Source organism: Bradysia coprophila, unplaced genomic scaffold, assembly GCF_014529535.1.
Source record: "Bradysia coprophila strain Holo2 unplaced genomic scaffold, BU_Bcop_v1 contig_350, whole genome shotgun sequence".
Classification (NCBI taxonomy): domain Eukaryota; kingdom Metazoa; phylum Arthropoda; class Insecta; order Diptera; family Sciaridae; genus Bradysia; species Bradysia coprophila.
Window position 1 is genome coordinate 6,201,097 of NW_023503608.1, and position 19,896 is coordinate 6,220,992.

The 19,896-nt window shown below is 36.3% G+C and overlaps 6 protein-coding genes and 1 long non-coding RNA gene across 9 annotated transcripts in view; 5 read left to right on the plus strand and 2 right to left on the minus strand.

The window, feature by feature from the left end:
• LOC119080384 (ubiquitin carboxyl-terminal hydrolase 47) overlaps positions 1-8,824 on the minus strand; it is a 28,970-nt gene extending 20,146 nt beyond the window's left edge. For 2 of the 3 annotated variants that reach the window (XM_037188692.1, XM_037188694.1), the window contains exon 1: positions 8,329-8,824. The gene's annotated coding sequence lies outside the window, so the exon portion shown is untranslated. The remainder of the gene's footprint in view (positions 1-8,328) is intronic. The other variant, XM_037188695.1, reaches the window with a different exon arrangement.
• LOC119080505 lies at positions 2,232-3,690 on the plus strand. The gene is made up of 3 exons (XM_037188906.1): positions 2,232-2,543; positions 3,047-3,438; positions 3,496-3,690. The coding sequence occupies exons 1-3, from the start codon at positions 2,233-2,235 to the stop codon at positions 3,651-3,653; spliced, it is 861 nt and encodes a 286-aa protein (XP_037044801.1). The 5' UTR covers position 2,232; the 3' UTR covers positions 3,654-3,690.
• LOC119080542 lies at positions 7,110-7,762 on the plus strand. The gene is made up of 2 exons (XM_037188955.1): positions 7,110-7,450; positions 7,610-7,762. The coding sequence occupies exons 1-2, from the start codon at positions 7,140-7,142 to the stop codon at positions 7,743-7,745; spliced, it is 447 nt and encodes a 148-aa protein (XP_037044850.1). The 5' UTR covers positions 7,110-7,139; the 3' UTR covers positions 7,746-7,762.
• Positions 8,825-10,047: 1,223 nt separating the features above from the next.
• Positions 10,048-12,835, plus strand: LOC119080480 (dnaJ protein homolog 1-like). The gene is made up of 2 exons (XM_037188865.1): positions 10,048-10,336; positions 11,223-12,835. Exon 2 carries the CDS (start codon positions 11,246-11,248, stop codon positions 12,308-12,310), a length of 1,065 nt encoding a protein of 354 aa, XP_037044760.1. The 5' UTR covers positions 10,048-10,336; positions 11,223-11,245; the 3' UTR covers positions 12,311-12,835.
• A 734-nt stretch (positions 12,836-13,569) lies between these two features.
• LOC119080585 lies at positions 13,570-14,747 on the minus strand. Its single transcript, XR_005088354.1, has 3 exons — positions 14,734-14,747; positions 14,309-14,314; positions 13,570-13,698 (listed from the first exon to the last, which is right to left on the minus strand). It is a non-coding gene; the product is annotated as an uncharacterized LOC119080585 (long non-coding RNA).
• A 276-nt stretch (positions 14,748-15,023) lies between these two features.
• On the plus strand, positions 15,024-15,822 carry LOC119080536 (uncharacterized protein CG3556-like). The gene is made up of 2 exons (XM_037188949.1): positions 15,024-15,489; positions 15,542-15,822. The coding sequence occupies exons 1-2, from the start codon at positions 15,119-15,121 to the stop codon at positions 15,705-15,707; spliced, it is 537 nt and encodes a 178-aa protein (XP_037044844.1). The 5' UTR covers positions 15,024-15,118; the 3' UTR covers positions 15,708-15,822.
• Positions 15,823-18,220: 2,398 nt separating this feature from the next.
• On the plus strand, positions 18,221-19,896 carry LOC119080466 (putative cystathionine gamma-lyase 2). Its single transcript, XM_037188845.1, has 6 exons — positions 18,221-18,499; positions 18,572-18,856; positions 18,916-19,002; positions 19,054-19,234; positions 19,299-19,626; positions 19,691-19,896. Exons 1-6 carry the CDS (start codon positions 18,353-18,355, stop codon positions 19,851-19,853), a joined length of 1,191 nt encoding a protein of 396 aa, XP_037044740.1. The 5' UTR covers positions 18,221-18,352; the 3' UTR covers positions 19,854-19,896.

The window sequence follows — 19,896 nt, forward strand, 5'->3', positions numbered from 1 at the left end:
CAAACAATCTGTATTGAGTATGTTCAATAAATAGCATCTATTTGTCAAAATTTGTGTGTCACCGCCTTCGTGATCAACTCAGATGTGTCTTAAGGCCAGTTCATACTCGCATAGATTTTTGCGATATCTTGCTCCTCGTTCCCTAAGTAAATTAACATCAACAACATAAACAAACACAACCAACAGCCTGATCACAACAGAAAAATGAGAGCAAATAACAAAAAACGAGAGTAAACAACAAAAACAAAAACAAACAGAGCTACTTCAGCTCTTCCCTCCAAATTTCACGTTAAGTGATTCAAGAGAAAAATCGCTGTTTCGACCTCAGGTGTTAATAGTGGTCCCAGGCCAGCGTGGTCTGGCCATCGTCAGTCGCTCTAAGAACACCCTTCACAAGACAGCAGCAAACGTTTGACTTGAACTGGTATTTTAAAGTTTGCATGAAAACGTTTTGCCATCTACTGATGGGAAAGGACATTTCAATGAAAAGCTACTTCGATAAAACCCATCGTAGCATCAGATAACAGAAGAAATTTTCGCATCTCGCAACCAAAGCCATCAAAAGTTCCAACAAAAATTCCAACAAAAATCTTATCTACGAAATTCTCATCTACGAAATTCTCTCACCTCTGCCTTTCGGCCCTTCGCCTCGTCATCCTTTCTCCGCTGTTGGTGCTGCTGCTTTTCCATCGCCGACGAAGAATTCAGGGACTAAAATCGTTCAAACCACTCAAACGCTAAAATTGCTCAAACCACTCAAACGCTTGATGGAGACAGAGAAAACTTTCTTAAAATACGCACACTAAGCAAATATCCCAAAAAAACAAACAGCCGACACGCACTCTAGATAAACTTGCACGAATCACGAATGGTCAACACACTACGAACGGTCAACGTACCACGAACGGTCAATGCATCATGAATGGTCAATGCATCATGAATGGTCAATGCATCATGAACGGTCGATCAACGTGTTATGAGTGGACGGCAACGTGTTATGAGTGGACGATCAATGCGTTATGACTGGACGGCAAACGCATTACGGATGATCAACGTGTCATGTGTAGTTCTTTCAGAACCTTGAATTCTATAGATTCAATAATGCATACCACATTAACACATGCGCAAGCTGGAACTTTAGACACCCTGGAAAGTAGTAAAGGAGTGAGGGTTACCTTCAAATAAAATTTAAAAAATCTAAAATTAAATTTTTGATTTTTAGAAATTTATTTGGAGGTATTCCTCGATTTCTTTACTACTTTCCAGGGTGTCTAAAGTCGACAAGTCACAGTAACCGGCAAAGTGTTAAATGAAATAATTTTATTTTTGCAACTGAGTTGGATACGTTTTCAAAACTACAAAGAGCTGATAACTCAGCTCTGTTTTTTGTAATGATGAAATTAGTGGAATGTTGAAAGAGAAGAGAAACAATGTTCGATTTCCATCTTTATATTAGTCGACCTAGAACGGATAAGTGAAAGTGGATTGAAACGAATGATAATGCTATTGTCAGAGAAAAAAAAATGGTTTGAATTGAATACCATACTTGTTCCTTGTTCCTTGTTCCTTCACTAACGTCCTTCATCCACTACCTCTAGATCGTGACGGACGATAGCGGAGAAGTAAAACAATACGCCCTTTACCACAATCGTCATATATATGTATATCCCAACCAATCGCTTCGACAACAAGAACAACTATGAACCACCCCACCCCCCAAATACAACACCTTTTAACGACAGTCATAATTCAGTAAGTGCATCAATCTTAACAAGCGGAATGCCATCAGTACGTCGAAATGAGATATTATTTGAAGAGCACTTCACTTATCCGTACATTTTAGGTAAAAAATATTTATGCCACTCAGCATCATAATATGCGAAATTTGCACACTTTAGATGCCTCTGTGGCATAAAACGCTGTATAAATCTCGTTGCAAAGAACTTTATTAGGCTTACAACATGTATTATGACACACGGCCTTTAGCATTGTGTAATAATTACACATCTAGAGCCTAATACTTTGCACTCGATATCATAAATAACTATTTCACCTAGCACTGCAACAAAGATCTTAATTTATAAGATATATTACTTGGAAAACCTATTTTTAACTAAATTTTCTGATTTTCTATCGATATCTGCATCTACCACATTTCTTCGAATTCCAATTCACATATCTAACGGCTATAAAACCAGCAACATTTACTCTGGCTAATCAGTTGTAAAGAAAATGCGTTTCTTTTGTCTAATACTCTGTTTGGTTCAATTTCAAGTGCAAGCCTCCGACTGGTTTAACAGAACCGTTCGAGTGGATCTGATTGTAAACAGCAACGGTAGAGCTTACGATTCACAATATGACTCGCTTGAACTATCGGAGGACCTTTTAAGCAGCGTGATCGCAACAAATGGAGAATATCCTTGGAATATTTATACGATCGCTTGGGGAGATGTTGCACCAGGAAGTCGGCATGGACAAATGTGTTTGAGCACAATTATCAGTAATAACTTTTTCCTTACTGATTTCTTCTGCGTTGGTCTCCAGTAAGTTTTCATCAAGCATTCCGAATAACGTTAACATTTGAGTGGTTCAACTAACGTTTTTCGAAAAATCTTTTTTTTGTTAAAACAAAAAAGAACGACTATTCGAGTTCATTTGAGTGTTCGATCAACGCTAGTCCAGCAGTCGAATTTATATCAATAATCTGTCGCAATTATATTTCGAGCGCAACAACTATAAGGAATTTTATAGATTGTTGGAATTGTTCTCGTCATTCTCGCTAAAATCAGCGATGGGCTGCATGTGAGTCGGTCTTTTGACCTCCGAAATTTGAAAAAACGCCAACATTGGTAATAAATTGATTTTTTGATCAAATGGTCCATGAAAATATTGTTCTTATGAAGTGACAGCAGACCGACTTGCCGACAGCGTCAATCAGTGACAGCACTAAGAAATATTACTCGAATCCACGTTTTATTTCCTTTTAGAAGCATGCATTGCGTCATATTGGTTAAGAATTAAAATATTTTCGCTTATTTTGCTCTAGCTTGAATCCTGTGGCTAATTCTATTGAAACATTTTTTGGTTACGCTCCAATGCTCTCACCACTATTTCCAACAAATTTTGTGCGACATTATTGGTACATCGAACCATCACCTGAAGATAGTCCCAGAATCGTCTTATCAAGATTTCACGAAGCAGTAACGTTCAACCCTAATATACAACCCATCCGATTGCCATCGTCTGAAAACTTCTCTTATGAAGCCTGGTCATCTCATTTATTAGGACATCGATCGGGTCCCGGAAATGTATGGGCACATTTGCAATCAACCCACGCTAGCATTTTGAACAACAGCTTGTGTAACTTTCACGGTATCATCCATGATCATGAAATTTGTGCGACTGACGGTGGTGAACGATTTGATGGTGGTTCGCCTGGTAATCCTTTTATAATAAATATTATTATGCGTAAGTTCGCTAATTTATTTCTATTAGGAGGAGCTTGGATTGTGTACGAATATACTGCTGGTTTTGAGTTCATTCCCGTCGTAATTGGAATAGAGAGATTTCTTAATCAAACCCTATCATTTGCAGCCGCATCTAGAGTATCCTATTTCGTGGAATGGATTGAAACACTTCAACGAGACAATTAAACAGATTTGTTGCAAATAAAAACTCCTTCGTGTTTAATTATTGGTTTCCTATTATTAGTTGTGTCATTGAACAATACGCTCAAGCGGTCTTCAAAAATCATGCGAAAACTTCATGGAAAATAGTTTCAAAATTTTACGATGAATTTGTGAAGACAATTGTTGAAATAGAAACTTTTGATAGTCTTTTTCCCATGGACTTGTTTTGGTGTGTATGCATCTAATACATCTAAAATAGCACCGGAAGTAAAACCAAGTATTAGCATTCGCAAAAAAACTTTTAAAAAAATCCGATAAAATAAACGATTCAACCACTAGCGCTAAAGGAAAGCTGAGATATCTATTACTGGGGAATTTTTTTGGCTTTGATGCCTCACCCTGACTCACAGCTACAACCTATCGACCCGACGATACTTTTATTAGAATCATCTGTCAATTCTTTACAAACTACCATTAGATCGAAACCGGCCGGGTCGTTTCATATCGGGGAAAATTTTCTGAAAAAATCATGAGTTTGAAATTTTCAAATTTTCTTAGAGTCGCTCCGAGCCGGACAGGTCGTTTAAAAAAAACTTCTTCTACGAAATAATCACCTTGAAATTCCCTATCGATAGCACCATAAACGTCCAGAAACAAAAATGGTGTGTCCGATTCAAAACAAAATTTCACCACCACACAGGGCAACAAGAAAGTTGATTATGTTATGTGCTGGCTGAACTAGGTAGCAATTTCTTAGAAATTCGAGAATCGGATTCGAATTGGATTCTTTTTTGGTTTGTTTTATGAAAAATTTAAGTTAATTTATTTAACTCGTCCGCAGACTACTACTTATCCATGAAAGACGGTTCAATCGACGTTTAACTTGCTGCAAAATGTTCCAGACGCAACGAAAGATTGTAATTCAGGTTCAAACAAATTTTGAATTTGGCCCATCCGTCATTGTCCTGTTTTGTTACCGGAAGGGTAATACTAATATTCATCACAGTAACGATTTCACAGTGTATATGTACATAATATATATTTGGCACGGATATTCATTTGTTCAGCAATTGAAAAATAGAGAAACCTTCGATGAAATTTTACCGGTAAACAATTTCAGTTTCATGATTCATGTTAGCTGATCTTTCAGGCGAAACCATTCCTTCTTTTACTCAATTTTTATTTTATTTTTTGTTGAATAGATTGAACCGAAATCTACTATTTTTTAGTTTTAACCTGTCACAGACGGCAAGCATATTAACAGTTTTACTATCTATTCAGAGATTGATTTCAGAAATCTTTTACTTCATTTGTTTTGAACATGCCTTTGCTTTATAGGATCTTATTAGTCAGAGCCTGCCGTTTATTATTGCTGTCGTTGTCGATACTACTGTATGATAAGGGATGAAATTTTTTCTAGACTTCACTAGATCGATTTAGTACGTGAATTTGGTGGCAACCGGGTGCGCGATGAGTAATTCAAATGTTTGGAAGTTCTTCGTTTCTGTTCTGTTAAAGTGCATACAATCAAGACTTGATAAAATTGACTTTAATTCTATAGATTGAATGGTGCACACCACCACAAATAAAATTATTTTATTTTTGCAACTGAGTTGTATACGTTTTCAAAACTACAAAGCGCTGATAGCTCCTTTGTTTTCTGTTATCACGAAATTAGTAGAATGTCGAAAGAAAAGAGAACAATGTTTGTGATAGATTTCGTAATCTTTATAGTCAGCCTATAACGGATATAAGTGGATTGAAACGAATGTTAGATGTCATTATCACAGAAAAGAAATTGTCTGAACTTTGTTTTCCTCCACTAACACCCTTCATCCACTATCTAGACCGTGAGATACGATAGCGGAGTAGTGAACAGACTGTTCAGAACAATCGCTTTATCACTTTATTACAATCGTCGTCCACCTATGTATAGTATACAGTCGTAATAAACAGGAAACCAACCTATCGAAATGAGATAATATTTGAAGAGCACACAATTTAACCAAATATTTTTTATAGAAAATATTTCCGCCGAGCACCGTGTTGTACAATGTACACGAACTTCCCGATAAAGTTTGGTCTGCTGCAACAAAGATCTGCTTTTATTCCCTTGACTGAAAGTCATGGGTCTTACGGATGATAAACACTCTAAAATGTTTGTCACACAATGTTCACTACTATGATTGAAAATACATGAATGTATGACCAAAAACCTTAAATACAGAAAATGTTTGTCACACTTTGTTCATTCCTTGATAACACGATAACTCGAGTAATTTTCAATGGATTTCCAAAAACTTTTTTTTGTTCGACGGGGAATTATATTCCTGAGGTTAAGTTCGAAGATGGGTATTAACGGACGGGTGATCTCTGAGATATTCCCAAAAGAATTTTTGTCTTGTCGCTTGATAACACGATAACTTAATTAATCCTCAAAGGATTTCCAAAAAAAACAGATTATCTGTCTAAATAACAGTCTCCTTATCATACGGAGAAATTTTCGACTTTCCAAGAAAATTTTGTTTGATAAGTACTGAAATAACTCGGGTTAAGTTCGTTAATTGAAAATTTATTTATTCCGAAAAGACTTTTATGTGTCATTTATTGTTGTCTATGCTAGAAAAAAAATCAACGAGTGTGAACTTTGTAATCACACGAGTTTCATACTTTATTCATGATCAAATGAGGCCGAGTTTCAGTAGATTTAATTGTTAAAAAAATCTCATAATTTAGAAAATTTAAACGAACGTGAGCTTTACAGCCAGAGCAAAGCGAGGCCTTCCATAATTTTTTTTAATCGACTAGGACTGAAATTCATGAGGCTTAGGTTAGTAAATGGAAAGTATTGGAGTAACAGACTTTATTTCGAAAAGATTTTTTTGAGTGATTTCGTGGTAGTTGTTTGTATACAAAAAATTGAACAAGTGTGGACTTTGCGGCCAGAGCGAAGCGAGGGCCGTAATCCACACGAGTTTCATTTTTGTTCAATACATAATCAAGAGATCTTTTCACCACCGTTTATAGCAGAAAATCGGACTTTCTGAAAGAAAAAAAATTGGAATATAATAAAGCGAATGCGCAATTTTTAAGAAAATAAGAAGCGCGCAGATTCTCGTGAATTTAAGATAGATAGACAGTTGTCATCTTAAAAGTTACGAATCGTATGGACATTCGCATTAAGGTGACAACTGGAATCTTAAATTCACGAGAATCGACGCCCAGAGTGCAGATTGTCGTATTTTCGTAACTTTAAAGAATTCGTAACTTGACAGTTCTTGTAGGATTTTATACACGCAACCGTCAAGTTACGAATATTTATTCAGTCAGTCAAGGGACCTGACCCACCCATAAGGTGGGGCCTAGTAAGATAAATACTGGGAAAACCTACTTTTAATCAAATTTAGTGATTTTCTATCAATATCCCTATCTCACACATATCTTCGAATTCGCATAGCTAATTGCTATAAAACCAGCAACACTTACTCTGGTTAATCAGTTGTAAAGAAAATGCGTTTCTTTTGTCTAATACTGTGTTTGGCTCAGTTTCAAGTACAAGCCTCCGATTGGTTTAACAGAACCGTTCGAGTGGATCTGATTGTTAACAGCAACGGTAGAGCTTACGATTCACAATACGACTCGCTTGAACTATCGAAGGAACTTTCAAGCGGGTTGATAGCAACAAATGGACAATATCCTTGGAGTATTTATTCGATCGCTTGGGCAGATCTTGGACAAGGGAGTCGTCATGGACAAATGTGTTTGAGCACAATTATCAGTAATAACTTTTTCGTTACTGATTTCCTTTGTGTTGGTCACCGGTAAGTTTTATACCAGACATTTAAGGTTATTTGTCTAACGTTTTTCGATTTTTTTTTTTCTTGTTAAAAACATATTTTAGAAAAGAAGAAGAAATAATCTAGTACATATATACTAGGCGTGTGTTGATCACGAATACAAATTTTCTTGTTTTGTTCTAGCTTAACTACTGTGGCTAACTCTATTGAAACATATTTTGGTTCCACTCCATTGATCTTATTTCTATTACCGACGAATTATGTGCGACATTATTGGTACATCCAACCAAAACCAGAAGATAGTCCCAGACTTGTGTAGCGCTAAAACGAAAGCCGAGATATCTATTACTACCACACAGGGCAACAAGAAAGTTGATTATATTATGTGCTGCCTAGGTAGAGATGGTAGAGATTCGAGACTCGGATTCCAATTGGATTCACTTTTGGTTTGTTTCATGAAAAATTTAACTCGCCCGCAGACTACTTCTTATCCATGCAAGACGGTTCAGTCGAAGTTTATTTAACTTGCTGCAAAATGTTCCAGACGCAACGAAAGATTGTAATTCAGGTTAAAAGTCGTTGTTCTGTTTTGTAATTATTACTAATATTCGTCGATCAAAATCATTGAAAGGAAGTAATCAAATACACACGCTTGTTGACAAAAATCCTATCGAAGTCAATGCCGCGAATTGGAATGGTTTTAAAATTTCGCCGACACTGTTGTTGCGAAGATAATTGGAGTCGTTTCAATTGAATGTGTTTGGTATTTTATCGTTGTCGTTTTATTGCTTAATAGACAAATCGCACGATTAACGCACTGCATTTTTGGTAAAACAAAAACGCTCTACAAATCAGGGTATCTGATGATAAAAGGATTATCAGAACAGTAAAATAATACTTACACCATCAATCTCGTCATTCCGAATGTATAGGCTCGGCAACCAATGGAATTTGTCCACCATAATAATCAGGCTCCCGAGTCATGTATGTTAATTTGTTAATAAAAATCCACAAAGCTTGCAATTAATTTTTGTTAACTTGCACAACATTCATTTGACTCACTTTAAAAGTTTGACTATTGCGACACGATGCAGTTTATATTAAATAACACACTTTAGACACCGCACTACACATACCTTTGTGACAGCAAATACTTCTATATAACACACTGAAGGATTGTCCAGAACTTGTTTTGCCGATTTTTGTTGTTATTTCTGCTTTTATTGCAATTAAATTTGAGTCTGAGCGGAAGCTGTTATTTTTTTCGAACGATTCGCACTGTTATAATCCATAAATATTGCGGAAAGCGTATATAACTTACCGGATAAAATTATTAACAAAAAGTTTCCAGACTTCACTTCCTTCACTCTCTACTTTTATGTACATGTATTGTCTAGTACCTCACTCCGATGCCATTTTGGTTTTTTTTGAAGTGTCAACGATGTGAGCTACATGATTACGAGCGATGCGAACGATACGAAGCACCTCTTTTTGTTCCATCAATTTAAAAACTTTAAAATCCAAACACTACAATGATTCGATTTCGGCGAAATAGGCGGTATTTTTCTGGGACTCATTTATAAATGACTAGTTAGGGCTTGGTGCCTAGGCCTTAAAACCAGTCTCTGATATTTTGGATCTTCCATACCTGGTAAGTGTGGCCAAAATCGAAAAATGGGGTTTCGTAATCCACGGGCATGTATGGGCTCGTTGGAAAGCTGAGGTCGAGTACTCCTGGGGAAAATATTAATTTCAAAAAATTTGATGGTAAACGGCCGAAAATATGACCTCCGGAAATTTTCTCAGAATCTCAGAACCTCTGTGACCGTTGACGATGGCTGTGACCCCAGTAATGCAACTATTTGATTAATTATTATTTGTGATGAATGTGGAGGACCTCCGCATTATTATTCAAATACTTTTGACAGGGTAGGTGACTCCGAGGGGTTATTCACTTCCCTTTAACACTACCATATCGCTATTAAGCATGTTACGATCATAATGACGATTTTTTAAGAGAATTCACAGAGTTATACTCAAGAGGTGGCATGGTTGCGTTCTATTTTTAAGCATGTCGAGAAAATCCCCTGCTTTATTGGTCTCAACATACATTTGATTACCAGTTTTAATTGCTAAAATAGTTGCATTACTTATATAAACTCAAGCAAGTTATACAAATCAAATTAAATACTAAAGAGCTCTTTAGCTAGCAGAAAGGCAATGCAAATGTAGGACAAATATGACCGGTCGACCTATTCATAGCTCTTACAATTTATGATAATAATAAGAAAATTACTGCGGTAACAAAGTCTCTACGTCCTCCGGGCCGTCATTAGACAATACTTTTTATTCCAATATTTTCATTGCATCAGAAAGGCATAAAAGTATTCATTTAGATTACTTATCATTCATAATACTATTCAATCAGCAGCTCACATCACTCTCATGTACCTTTCCAATAAAGAGGTACATGATTATCACTATTACATTCATGTACGCACTCAAAAGTGACATTAGTCGAATATGTGTGTGTTGAATTTTGTAAACGATTGTGACGTTTGGCATGTCATCTCCTCTGGATGCGCCAGCTGTGCCTCAAAACGACCCGAACCTTCCGTAGAAACGACTAGAATGTACTAGAAACATCTAGAATGTACAATTTTATATAAAGGTGTCAGCAGTTGACTCTAGTTCGACATTTTGAAACGCAAATTCATAAGAGAAACACAGATAATAAAAAAACACGTAAACACAGTGAAAATTTGTGAAGAAAATCTGCATTTGGATTCGAATTTATTTTGCTAGATAGATTTTTGATAAACCATTGCAATTGAGAAAGTGAATAGTACCAAGCGAAACAGATAAGAAACGTGAAAGATTTGTGATTATTCTTTGGAAGTACTTTTTCGGGTAAGTCATCGATAAAATCAATCGAGAAAAATTTTACTTCGATCAAATGACTTTGGATCTGGTGAACGAAATTCAAATTGATGTTTTCGATTTTGGTGCTTTCAAGTGCAACCACAATACCAACTTTAGCTGTAAATCGTTGAATATTTAATTTTTCATTTTTTTTTTTCATCTGAAAGTGAGACACGCCAATAAAACGAAAAATATACACAAGTGAATTTTCCAGATTGAATTCGGTTCCATAAACCACACACATAGCACATATATAAAGAGAACCTTGAGTGTTCGGCTATGTTATGTTTTATCTCCTCATAGAGATGTTTTAGTTATTTAAATTTGTACTTTTCAAGTCGTCGTCATCGCACAATTTGATACTATTTTTATCTGCTTTTGATTCGTTAAGAAAATATTTAATTTTTTTCACTGCATAACAAAAGCCACTTTTTTTCTCGCATTCGCAAAATGTTTATTAGAATTTTTGCTCAATAAATAAGTTGAAATGTTTATTTTTCGTTGGAAAGAAATTTTTTAAGGTGGGCTGGAGTTTCAATACAGTTCCATTAGCTTGTTAACTCAAAATCAGATCAATAACCTTGCAGCCACCTTTTCGAACAGTCAGCAATATAAATTTGTTTCAATTCATTTCAATTTCAATGGCAAATTCTGTTAAATCACGTTCGTTTTACGGTATAAAGAGTGCTAGGACATTTGAAGGTCTAAGCTATGTACAATTCTGTTGACACAGTGGCCGGTTTAGTCATTCTAATTGAATATCGCAGCAGGGAAAATCGAAACGAGATCAATTTGAATATAGCTCAATAGTCCAAAACAAAATCGAATTGCCAGTAGTGATCTGACCTCTCCCTGTTTTTTGCTATATTTTCAGATATAACCAAAACTCGCTAAGAAATGGGAAAAGATTACTACAAAATCTTGGGCATTGCCAGAAATGCCACCGATGACGAGATCAAAAAGGCATACAGAAAACTGGCATTGAAATACCATCCCGACAAAAACAAGGCAGCATCAGCCGAGGAACGATTCAAAGAAATTGCCGAAGCGTACGAGGTACTTTCAGACAAGAAGAAACGCGACATCTTCGACAAATATGGTGAAGAAGGTTTAAATGGTGGCATTCCTGGTGGCGGTGGCAATGCGGACGGCGGCCAAAATTTCACATATCAATTCCACGGCGATCCACGAGCCACATTTGCTCAATTCTTCGGCTCGAGCGATCCGTTCGGTGCGTTCTTTAGCGATGATCCGAATCGGTTATTCGGTGGTGGAATGTTCGGTGGACCCGGCATGGACGATGAAAACGATGTATTTTCACACATTAACATGGGTCAGCGACAGGGAATGGGTGGCGGTGCATTCCGATCCCAATCGTTCAATGTGCATCAACCGCAGAATCGAAAAGGACGACAACAGGATCCGCCAATCGAACACGACCTGTACGTAACGCTGGAGGATATCGAGAAGGGATGCGTGAAAAAAATGAAAATCTCCAGAAACATTATGACACCGGACGGCAGTCAACGAAAAGAGGAGAAAGTACTAAACATAACCGTCAAACCGGGCTGGAAGGCCGGCACAAAAATCACATTCCAACGCGAAGGTGATCAAGTTCCCGGTAAAATACCCGCCGACATCATATTCATTATTCGTGACAAACCGCACGTTACATTCAAACGCGAGGGCAGCGACATTCGTTATTCCGCCAAAATTACGCTGAAACAAGCACTTTGTGGTGCGACGATAAGAGTACCGACATTATCCAGCGAAACGATTGCACTAAATACGGCGGGTGAAGTGATCAAACCGAATACAGTGAAGCGGATACAAGGCAAAGGTCTTCCATTCCCGAAGGAACCGTCAAGGAAGGGTGATCTGTTGATTGCATTTGACATCAAATTTCCGGATAATCTCACCGAATCGGCGAAACAGATTTTAGTTGATCTATTGCCCAATTGAACGCAATATTTTGATTTATTCGTCGATTTATTAAGGAAATTTAAATTTCGTGGTTGCCTGGACACCTGACTGGCTGGTGTAGCAAAATAATGTTTAATTTCAGTGACAACAAATTCGGTAAAAAATTGATTTTTGTCCGGGAATTTTTGTCCAAATATGGGGAAATTGACTAACAATTTCGATAAATTTTCAAGTGAAAAATTTAACATTTTTTTGACTTGTAAATACTACGCATTAATCTATCTATAAAGGAAATCAAGAACCTGTTACTGCAATTCATTTTGATTAAATTTTATTGAAATATTTATTTAAATGAGAAAAAACTGGAAAGAAAACATGGATCAGCGGCGCGTGAGCATTAATGAACTTTGATACAAATAGAGAAAACTCAATTTTTGCTCTACAATTTTAAGTTAAAATTGAAAAATTTAATTTTGTTTTGTACAATTTGTGCTGTGATAAATGATCGTGTGTGCGAATGTATGTTGAAGAAATAGTTTTATTATTAAGAAAAGAAACAGAAAATAAAAAGTGCGTTTTAGTACAAAAGAAAAGTTTGTTTTGCATTTAGTATATCTATACCAAACGTCGTAGTTGTACTTCGTGGTATAACTGCAAACCAGATATCACTAATAATGTTGATTCCACTTTTTGACTACGCAGTATGTATCTTACATAACATACTATCTACGCTGCAAAGAAGGCAATTTGGCGGGGTTTGGTGATTCTAGACCGTTTCTACAAAACCGGTATCACTAGCCAATTAAGATCTTGAGGTCCTATCATTATTTGCATTCATGAGGAATCTACACATGGCAAAATTGTTGCCTACATTTCGGGGGAAAATTATTTTTATTTTGATGATAATTTTGGACTCGCATTCTTTAGGAAAAAGTACGACCGTCGTTTGGTGTTAAAATGTGTTTGCTTTCAGTAAAAATTGAAATGTTTGTGGTGATGTAACATCAGTCCGAGAAAACTCAATATTTCACGAAAATTGACACATATTTGGAGTTTTCTCAGAGTTAGGTTACATCACCACAAACATTTAAATTTTTGCTGAAAACTAACATATTTTAACACGAAACGATGGTTGTACTTTTTCGAAAAAGGATGCGGGTCCAAAATTCTCATCAAAATAATAATAATTTTGCCCCGAAATGTAGGCAACAATTTAGTCATGTGTAGATTCGTCTTAAGAGGCACCGGTACTTTGCCGAAAAGCATACATTAGGGATATTTTTAAATACTGGATTTTAGTTTACTTTTGATGATATCTTTCCACCAGAATTCTCTTTCAAAAATATACGACCGCAATTCCGACCACGAATGTGTTAGCTTTCAACAGAAAATAGATTTTGTTATAGCAATTTGATCAGCTCTGAGAACTGAAGAACGACGAGTAAACTTTAGTAAAATCTAAGTTATCTTGTGGACTTGTGGCGTCTAAAGACCTTTTCTGTGCACTAAAAAGAATCATAAAACTTACTGACATATTTCAGGCCAAGACATCAACCAGATCTACATTTTTCTCCATTTGACCAAAAATGAGCCATCATGGCTTCATGGTGAAAAATCGATTTAAAGAATGTCTTGGCCAGAAATATGTCAGTAAGTTTTATGGAGCTGGACCGTCCAAATTTTGTTGCCAGCTGTGTTCCAGAACCTATTCTAATTGTAGTACCCTATAGTAGGGCAATAACGTGAGTAGCCTTAAGTGTATGAGCCGACACATATCGCAACAAATCTAGGTCTGTGTCAAAAGCAATAGTGTCGAGTGAAGAACACATTTTTTGTTGAAATGTCTTTAGTGCCAGACAGAGACTTCCCCTCCTTATGGCCCATAGCGAACGTCTGCAACTCACATAACATGAAAAGCATGCATAGCTGTAAGAGTGGACGTGAGATTTCAAACTTACAAGCCGAATCTTTTATTTGCTTAAACGAACAACGCTATAAAAGAACACTAAGTCGTACTTGGAGGTTATATTCGACGACAACTGACTATAGTCCAGGCCCTTGTGTCAAAAAATAGCTCCGTCCGATAACGAGTCCAACAAAAATTTACGGAAAAAGTCGATTTTCGAAAAAGAAAATTTGTTCCACAACTTTTCCTTCCAAATCATGTGTGATAAAAAATTTTCACAAATTTTTAGAATAAAATTCTTATTTTCTATCCTGAAAGTTTGTTTAAGACAACAACAGTTGCAGAGGAGTCATCATAATTTGTAAAATTTAAAGTCTCTCATAAAACTGTTTACGACGAATTTCATGTTGTGCCTTGGTTTTTTCTAAGAATATATTCGAATCAGTTTCTACTACAGTCTAAGAATATAACACGACAAGATGCGAATAGATTCGCCAATATAAAATTAATTAAAAAAAGAAAATAATTTGTTACACTGACAGCAGATGACCCGAACGTAGTTTATGAAAAGTATTTATTATTATCATAAACGTCTCTTCAGAAAGTTTAGGAAATCTCAAAATGTTAAAATTAATGAAATAATTTTGGATCAATGAAAACGCTCTTATCATAAGAAATACTCGCGTCCCTTGGTTTAGTCTCTTGGTGAACTGGTGATATGCTTAGGTTAAGGAATTATATCATAGAAAATTTGGCATTTCATGTATCCACCCCAAATGTTAAGAAAATAGGAGTTAATTAGCCCCAAAACTTGGTACGAGTCTCAGTGTGTCCGACGTGATATTAAAAAATATTTGAATTTCGTATCAGTCGATTCATTTTCTTTTACTTTGAATTATTATTGGGACCCTGTAGAGTAGAGGGAAGAACTGTTTAAAGAAATGAAAATCTTAATTATTTTATTGTCAATTGCATTGATTTGTGCATCAAGTCGTGCATCAAGTTCGTCGTCAGGGTCATCATCATCATCATCTTCATCATCATCCTCGTCTTCATCTTCTTCAAGTGAATCATCGTCACATGAATCTTCTCACCATTCTCGTAAAATAAAGTGCTCATATACATTATGGATTGGAGATGACATTGATCGCGACTATTCAATTGAATTGAAATCTAAACCAGGGATCCCATTTATCGATGTAATGAATCAAGCTGCTGCAAAGAGCAGTCGTTTCAAATTTGACCATACAAATCATCCAACGTATGGCGTTTTTATAAATGAAATTTGCGGAATACCAAACAATAATAAAACGTAAGTAAATTCTTAACTACATGCATTTCTTAGAATAACCAAATTTGTATAGTGGCCAGTATTGGATGCTTTACGATCTTCCGTCGAAACCTGATGTTTATGATAAGCCTTGTGGTAAAATGCAATCGTCAGTTGGTGTCAGTGAGCTAAAGATAGTGAAGTATCATTACTACTTGTTCTGGTATCAGACAAGCGAAGGACAAGGACAATGCGGCTAAATCTTTTACGAGGACTATTTCACTGTTCCAACTGATGTCGATAGCGAATATTTTTTGTTGAGTCTTTTTTTCATCTATAAAATATTAAATTGTACCAAACATTACAAAAACAAATCAACGCAAAAATAAAATTCAAATTACGTCTACATTTCGTTTTTATTATAGCAAATGAATGAGATAAAGCGGAAAAATCAGTAGCTTGTTAATTTAATATGTGAAAGAGGTAGACTAGCTCTTCAAAATTGATATATACATTGCACACTTGTGATGTTGATTATTTAGTGACTATCTACATTAACCCTATATTCGTCCAAGATTACCTAATCTTGACCTTTGAGGGATAGGATCAACAAATCCTCAGTGCCATAGAGAGGTCGGCGCAGCCTCCTTGGATTTTCAAAAATCTTTTTTTAATTTTTCTGATAAAAAATGAACTATGGCCCTGCTTCTTATATTCAATCAACGCAATAAACACTAATAAGGATAATTTCATATTAACTAGGTCTGTATCTGTTTCCACACATTATTGTAATCTGATAATTACGCCTCGTTAATTAAAGCTTCTCAAGGGATTTGAAATCACAAAAGTATCTTCTGGTGGGTATGTATGAACCCTTATGAGTAACGAATTCTTCCAGATCCGTCTAGAATAAAATGATAAGTGGGACTCGTGGTTGCGTGATTGCCGTGATGACAATTTTCTTATGGTTTATTTTTGCAGTCTGTGGCGATGGCAGACAATATTGACTTTGTGATGGTTAATTAGTTAGAGTAATCGCACTTGTTAGAATAAAACGCAAACAGAACTTAACAATGCATTTAAATTCAAATCAAACATTTTATTACGTAAAATCGAAATATAGACTTTTGCAAATTGTGCAAATTGAGTGTGTCAATGCAAGTCAAATTACCTGCTTTATTATGATAGTCACTTTTAATGGAATTTAGACCAATACGACGCACTTAACTGTGGTGTTAAAACTTTAAAGTGAAATGTAACACGGCAATTTTTACACAACCTGTCACATACTGCTATTCAACTGTTATCGATAACGACGACAGAAATAATGACAAGCTCTGTGTAATATGGTCCTTTTCGCAATTCCGGTCCATAATCATCAGCTTTCCATGCATCCATTTAATGTCGTTTTGAAGGTATTTATTTCACTGTATTTCTGGACACAGTGCGATATTAACTTTTTTTCGCACGCAGTGCGATATCAACTTTTTTTCGCACGCAGTGCGATATCAACTTTTTTTCGCACGCTAAAGAACCTATTACCTTCAACGAAGGCTAAATTTTTATAAATAAAAATCTTGCATTGACCAGAAATCGAACCCCCGACACCAAAAGGTTTTTGAACACAAAGCAGCGACTATAGCCATTCCGCTATAGAGTCACACAATTATACCGAACGTATTGTTGAAACGTTTATACTAAGCATTGACTACTTGATTTTATTTAGCGCGTCTCTTTACATCACATAGCAATGTGTATCATAATGCAGCCTTCTTGATCGTTCAAATGAATTTCTGTATACACACGAATTTTGGAACAAAATGTAGGACATGTTTTGCATTGGAAAGGTGATTATGGCCCGAAATTGCGAAAAACGTTGTATCTACCACGGTAGGTATGCCGGTATTTTTTCACACATGACGTCTTGTCGACCTCGGCTTCGCCTCGGGTCGACAATCGACATCTAGTGCGAAAAAATACCTTCATACCTACCTTGGTAGATAAATAACTATTATATAATATAGTAAAATGCGTGTTAAAAAATTGAAGTACTTGATTTGAAATCAACCGATTAAAAACACTTTGATCGATTGAAGTGGGTATCGGGGAATATGGCACAGTGACAAAAGAACGCACTTTTACACTACGTAAAAGGCGAACTCGCACACGCAAGTTTATTGCTGCAAATGCTTTTTAGCCGTGTCATCGACTTAATGACTCCTTTTACAAAATGTTGATATCGAAAAATCGTGTGCGAGTTCACCCTTTGCGTAGTTGAAAAATGCGTTGTTATAGCACCGTGTGCCAAATTACCCAACGCCCCTTCACGATGCACTCACGATCGAAATTCATCCCGTTTCCAAAGATCCAACTCGCTCTAGTTCAGTGCAGTGCTATGTTTATATGCATTAACTTGCCTGTTTTTGGTGATTCCGACGCCGATTTAAAGGCCTTATCCTTTCATTGAATCATCAAAAAGAATGAGGAATAAACTAATGTTCAAAAACATTGATATGTTTATTTATTACTCGACGCAATGACTCTTAAGGCACTCTGTTAATTTGATAATACTTAGATCATGATCATAGGAAGTAAAAGATTCATTAATTATACTGGTGATATGCTCAACGTCTCAACAACACTTAAGGGTGCAAGAAAATAGTATTAATATAAATTAAATTTATAATTTATACAACGCGCAGCACATAACATTGGTGGGTCCATCGACACCTGCCTTTGGGACAGATAATAATTTTTGTTTTTCACCTCTCTATGAACAAACGATAACAAATAATCTAATGATAACGACAGATCCATAAAATTTGCGGCTTAACTGGTAACAGTTTCTTAGTTTCACGATAATTCATCGCTCGAACGATCGTACGATTTTCGGCTTCACGCAACCATGAGCGAATTCAAGAAACAAGTGGAAGGCTTTGCTACAAAAGCAATACATGTAGAACAAGAAACAGCTTCATGGTCAGACAAACAGATCGTTCAGCCAATAGTTACCACTGCCATATTTCGACAGGAAGAACCGGATCGTAGGCTTGTAAGTTAATATAATAACCTGAAAACATTCCATTATTACTTCATCACTTAAACACCACATACTTTGGTACAGCCACATTATTATGGTCGATATGGCAATCCAACACGAAGTTTGTTAGAAAAAAGTTTGGCTTCATTAGACAATGGAAATTATTGTCTTTCATTTTCTTCGGGCCAAGCTACAGCCTCATCAGTAACATCGATTTTGGAGTCGGGAGATCATGTCCTGTGTGCCGAAGGCGTATATTCTGGGACACCGGAAATTTTGAAAAATTTGAAGGGTAAAGGCATTCAGTTTGATTCGGTTGATTTTACCGACTTGAACAATGTAAGGCATGGAATTAAAGCTAACACAAGGGTAAGCCGCTACTCACCAATATATAGATTCAGTCTATAAAATCATTTTTTTTTGGTCAGATGATTTGGATAGAGTCGATCACAAATCCACTTCTGAATGTGTTTGACGTTGAAGGAGTCTGCGAAATTGGACACTCTCATCCGAATGTATGCATCGATTCTAGCATCCACTTTCTATTATTAATTGTACCATTTCAGGTCATTGTTGTTGTCGATAACACATTTTTAACTTCCTACTATCAACGTCCATTAGAGCTTGGTGCTGACATTGTCCTATACTCTTTATCAAAATATCTAGGTGGACATTCCGACCTAATTATGGGAGCTGTTGTGCTGAATGATGGCGAACTCTACTCACGCTTGAAATACGTTCAGCAAAGTATTAATTTCCAATAAGTTCATTCGATTGCCAACATTCATGAATTTTTCCTTTTCAACTGCAGCTCATGGTGCAATACCTTCACCATTCGATTGCTATCAAGCACATAGATCGTTAAAGACGTTAGCTGTGCGAATGAAGCAACATGGACAATCGGCATACAAAATTGCTCAATTTCTATCAACTCACCCAGCAATCGAAAAAGTTCTCCATCCTGCTTTGCCGTCTCATCCGCAGCATCATTTAGCTCTGAAACAATCGTATGGCCATAGCGGGATGATTTCGTTTTATGTGAAAGGAGGCTACAAGAACACCAGGAAATTCTTGCATTCAATGAGAGTAATAATCTTATGTGGAAGTCTTGGTGGTGTTGAAAGCGTTGCTTCGATTCCGTAAGACTTCTATAATTTGTGTATCTTAAACAATTTGTTGACTCATATCTTTTACGTCATTCAGGGCATTTCTGTCGGCAGGTGACGATAATTTAAATCACCTGGAAAAATTGGGCATCACTAGTAACTTAGTTCGATTTTCGGTTGGTTTGGAAGATTGCAATGATTTAATCAGAGATTTGGATCAGGCACTAAATCTATCGCAAACCGCAGACTGTGAAGAGTAATAGTAGCATGGCTGAGAGATTATATGCATTTGGGATTATTCCC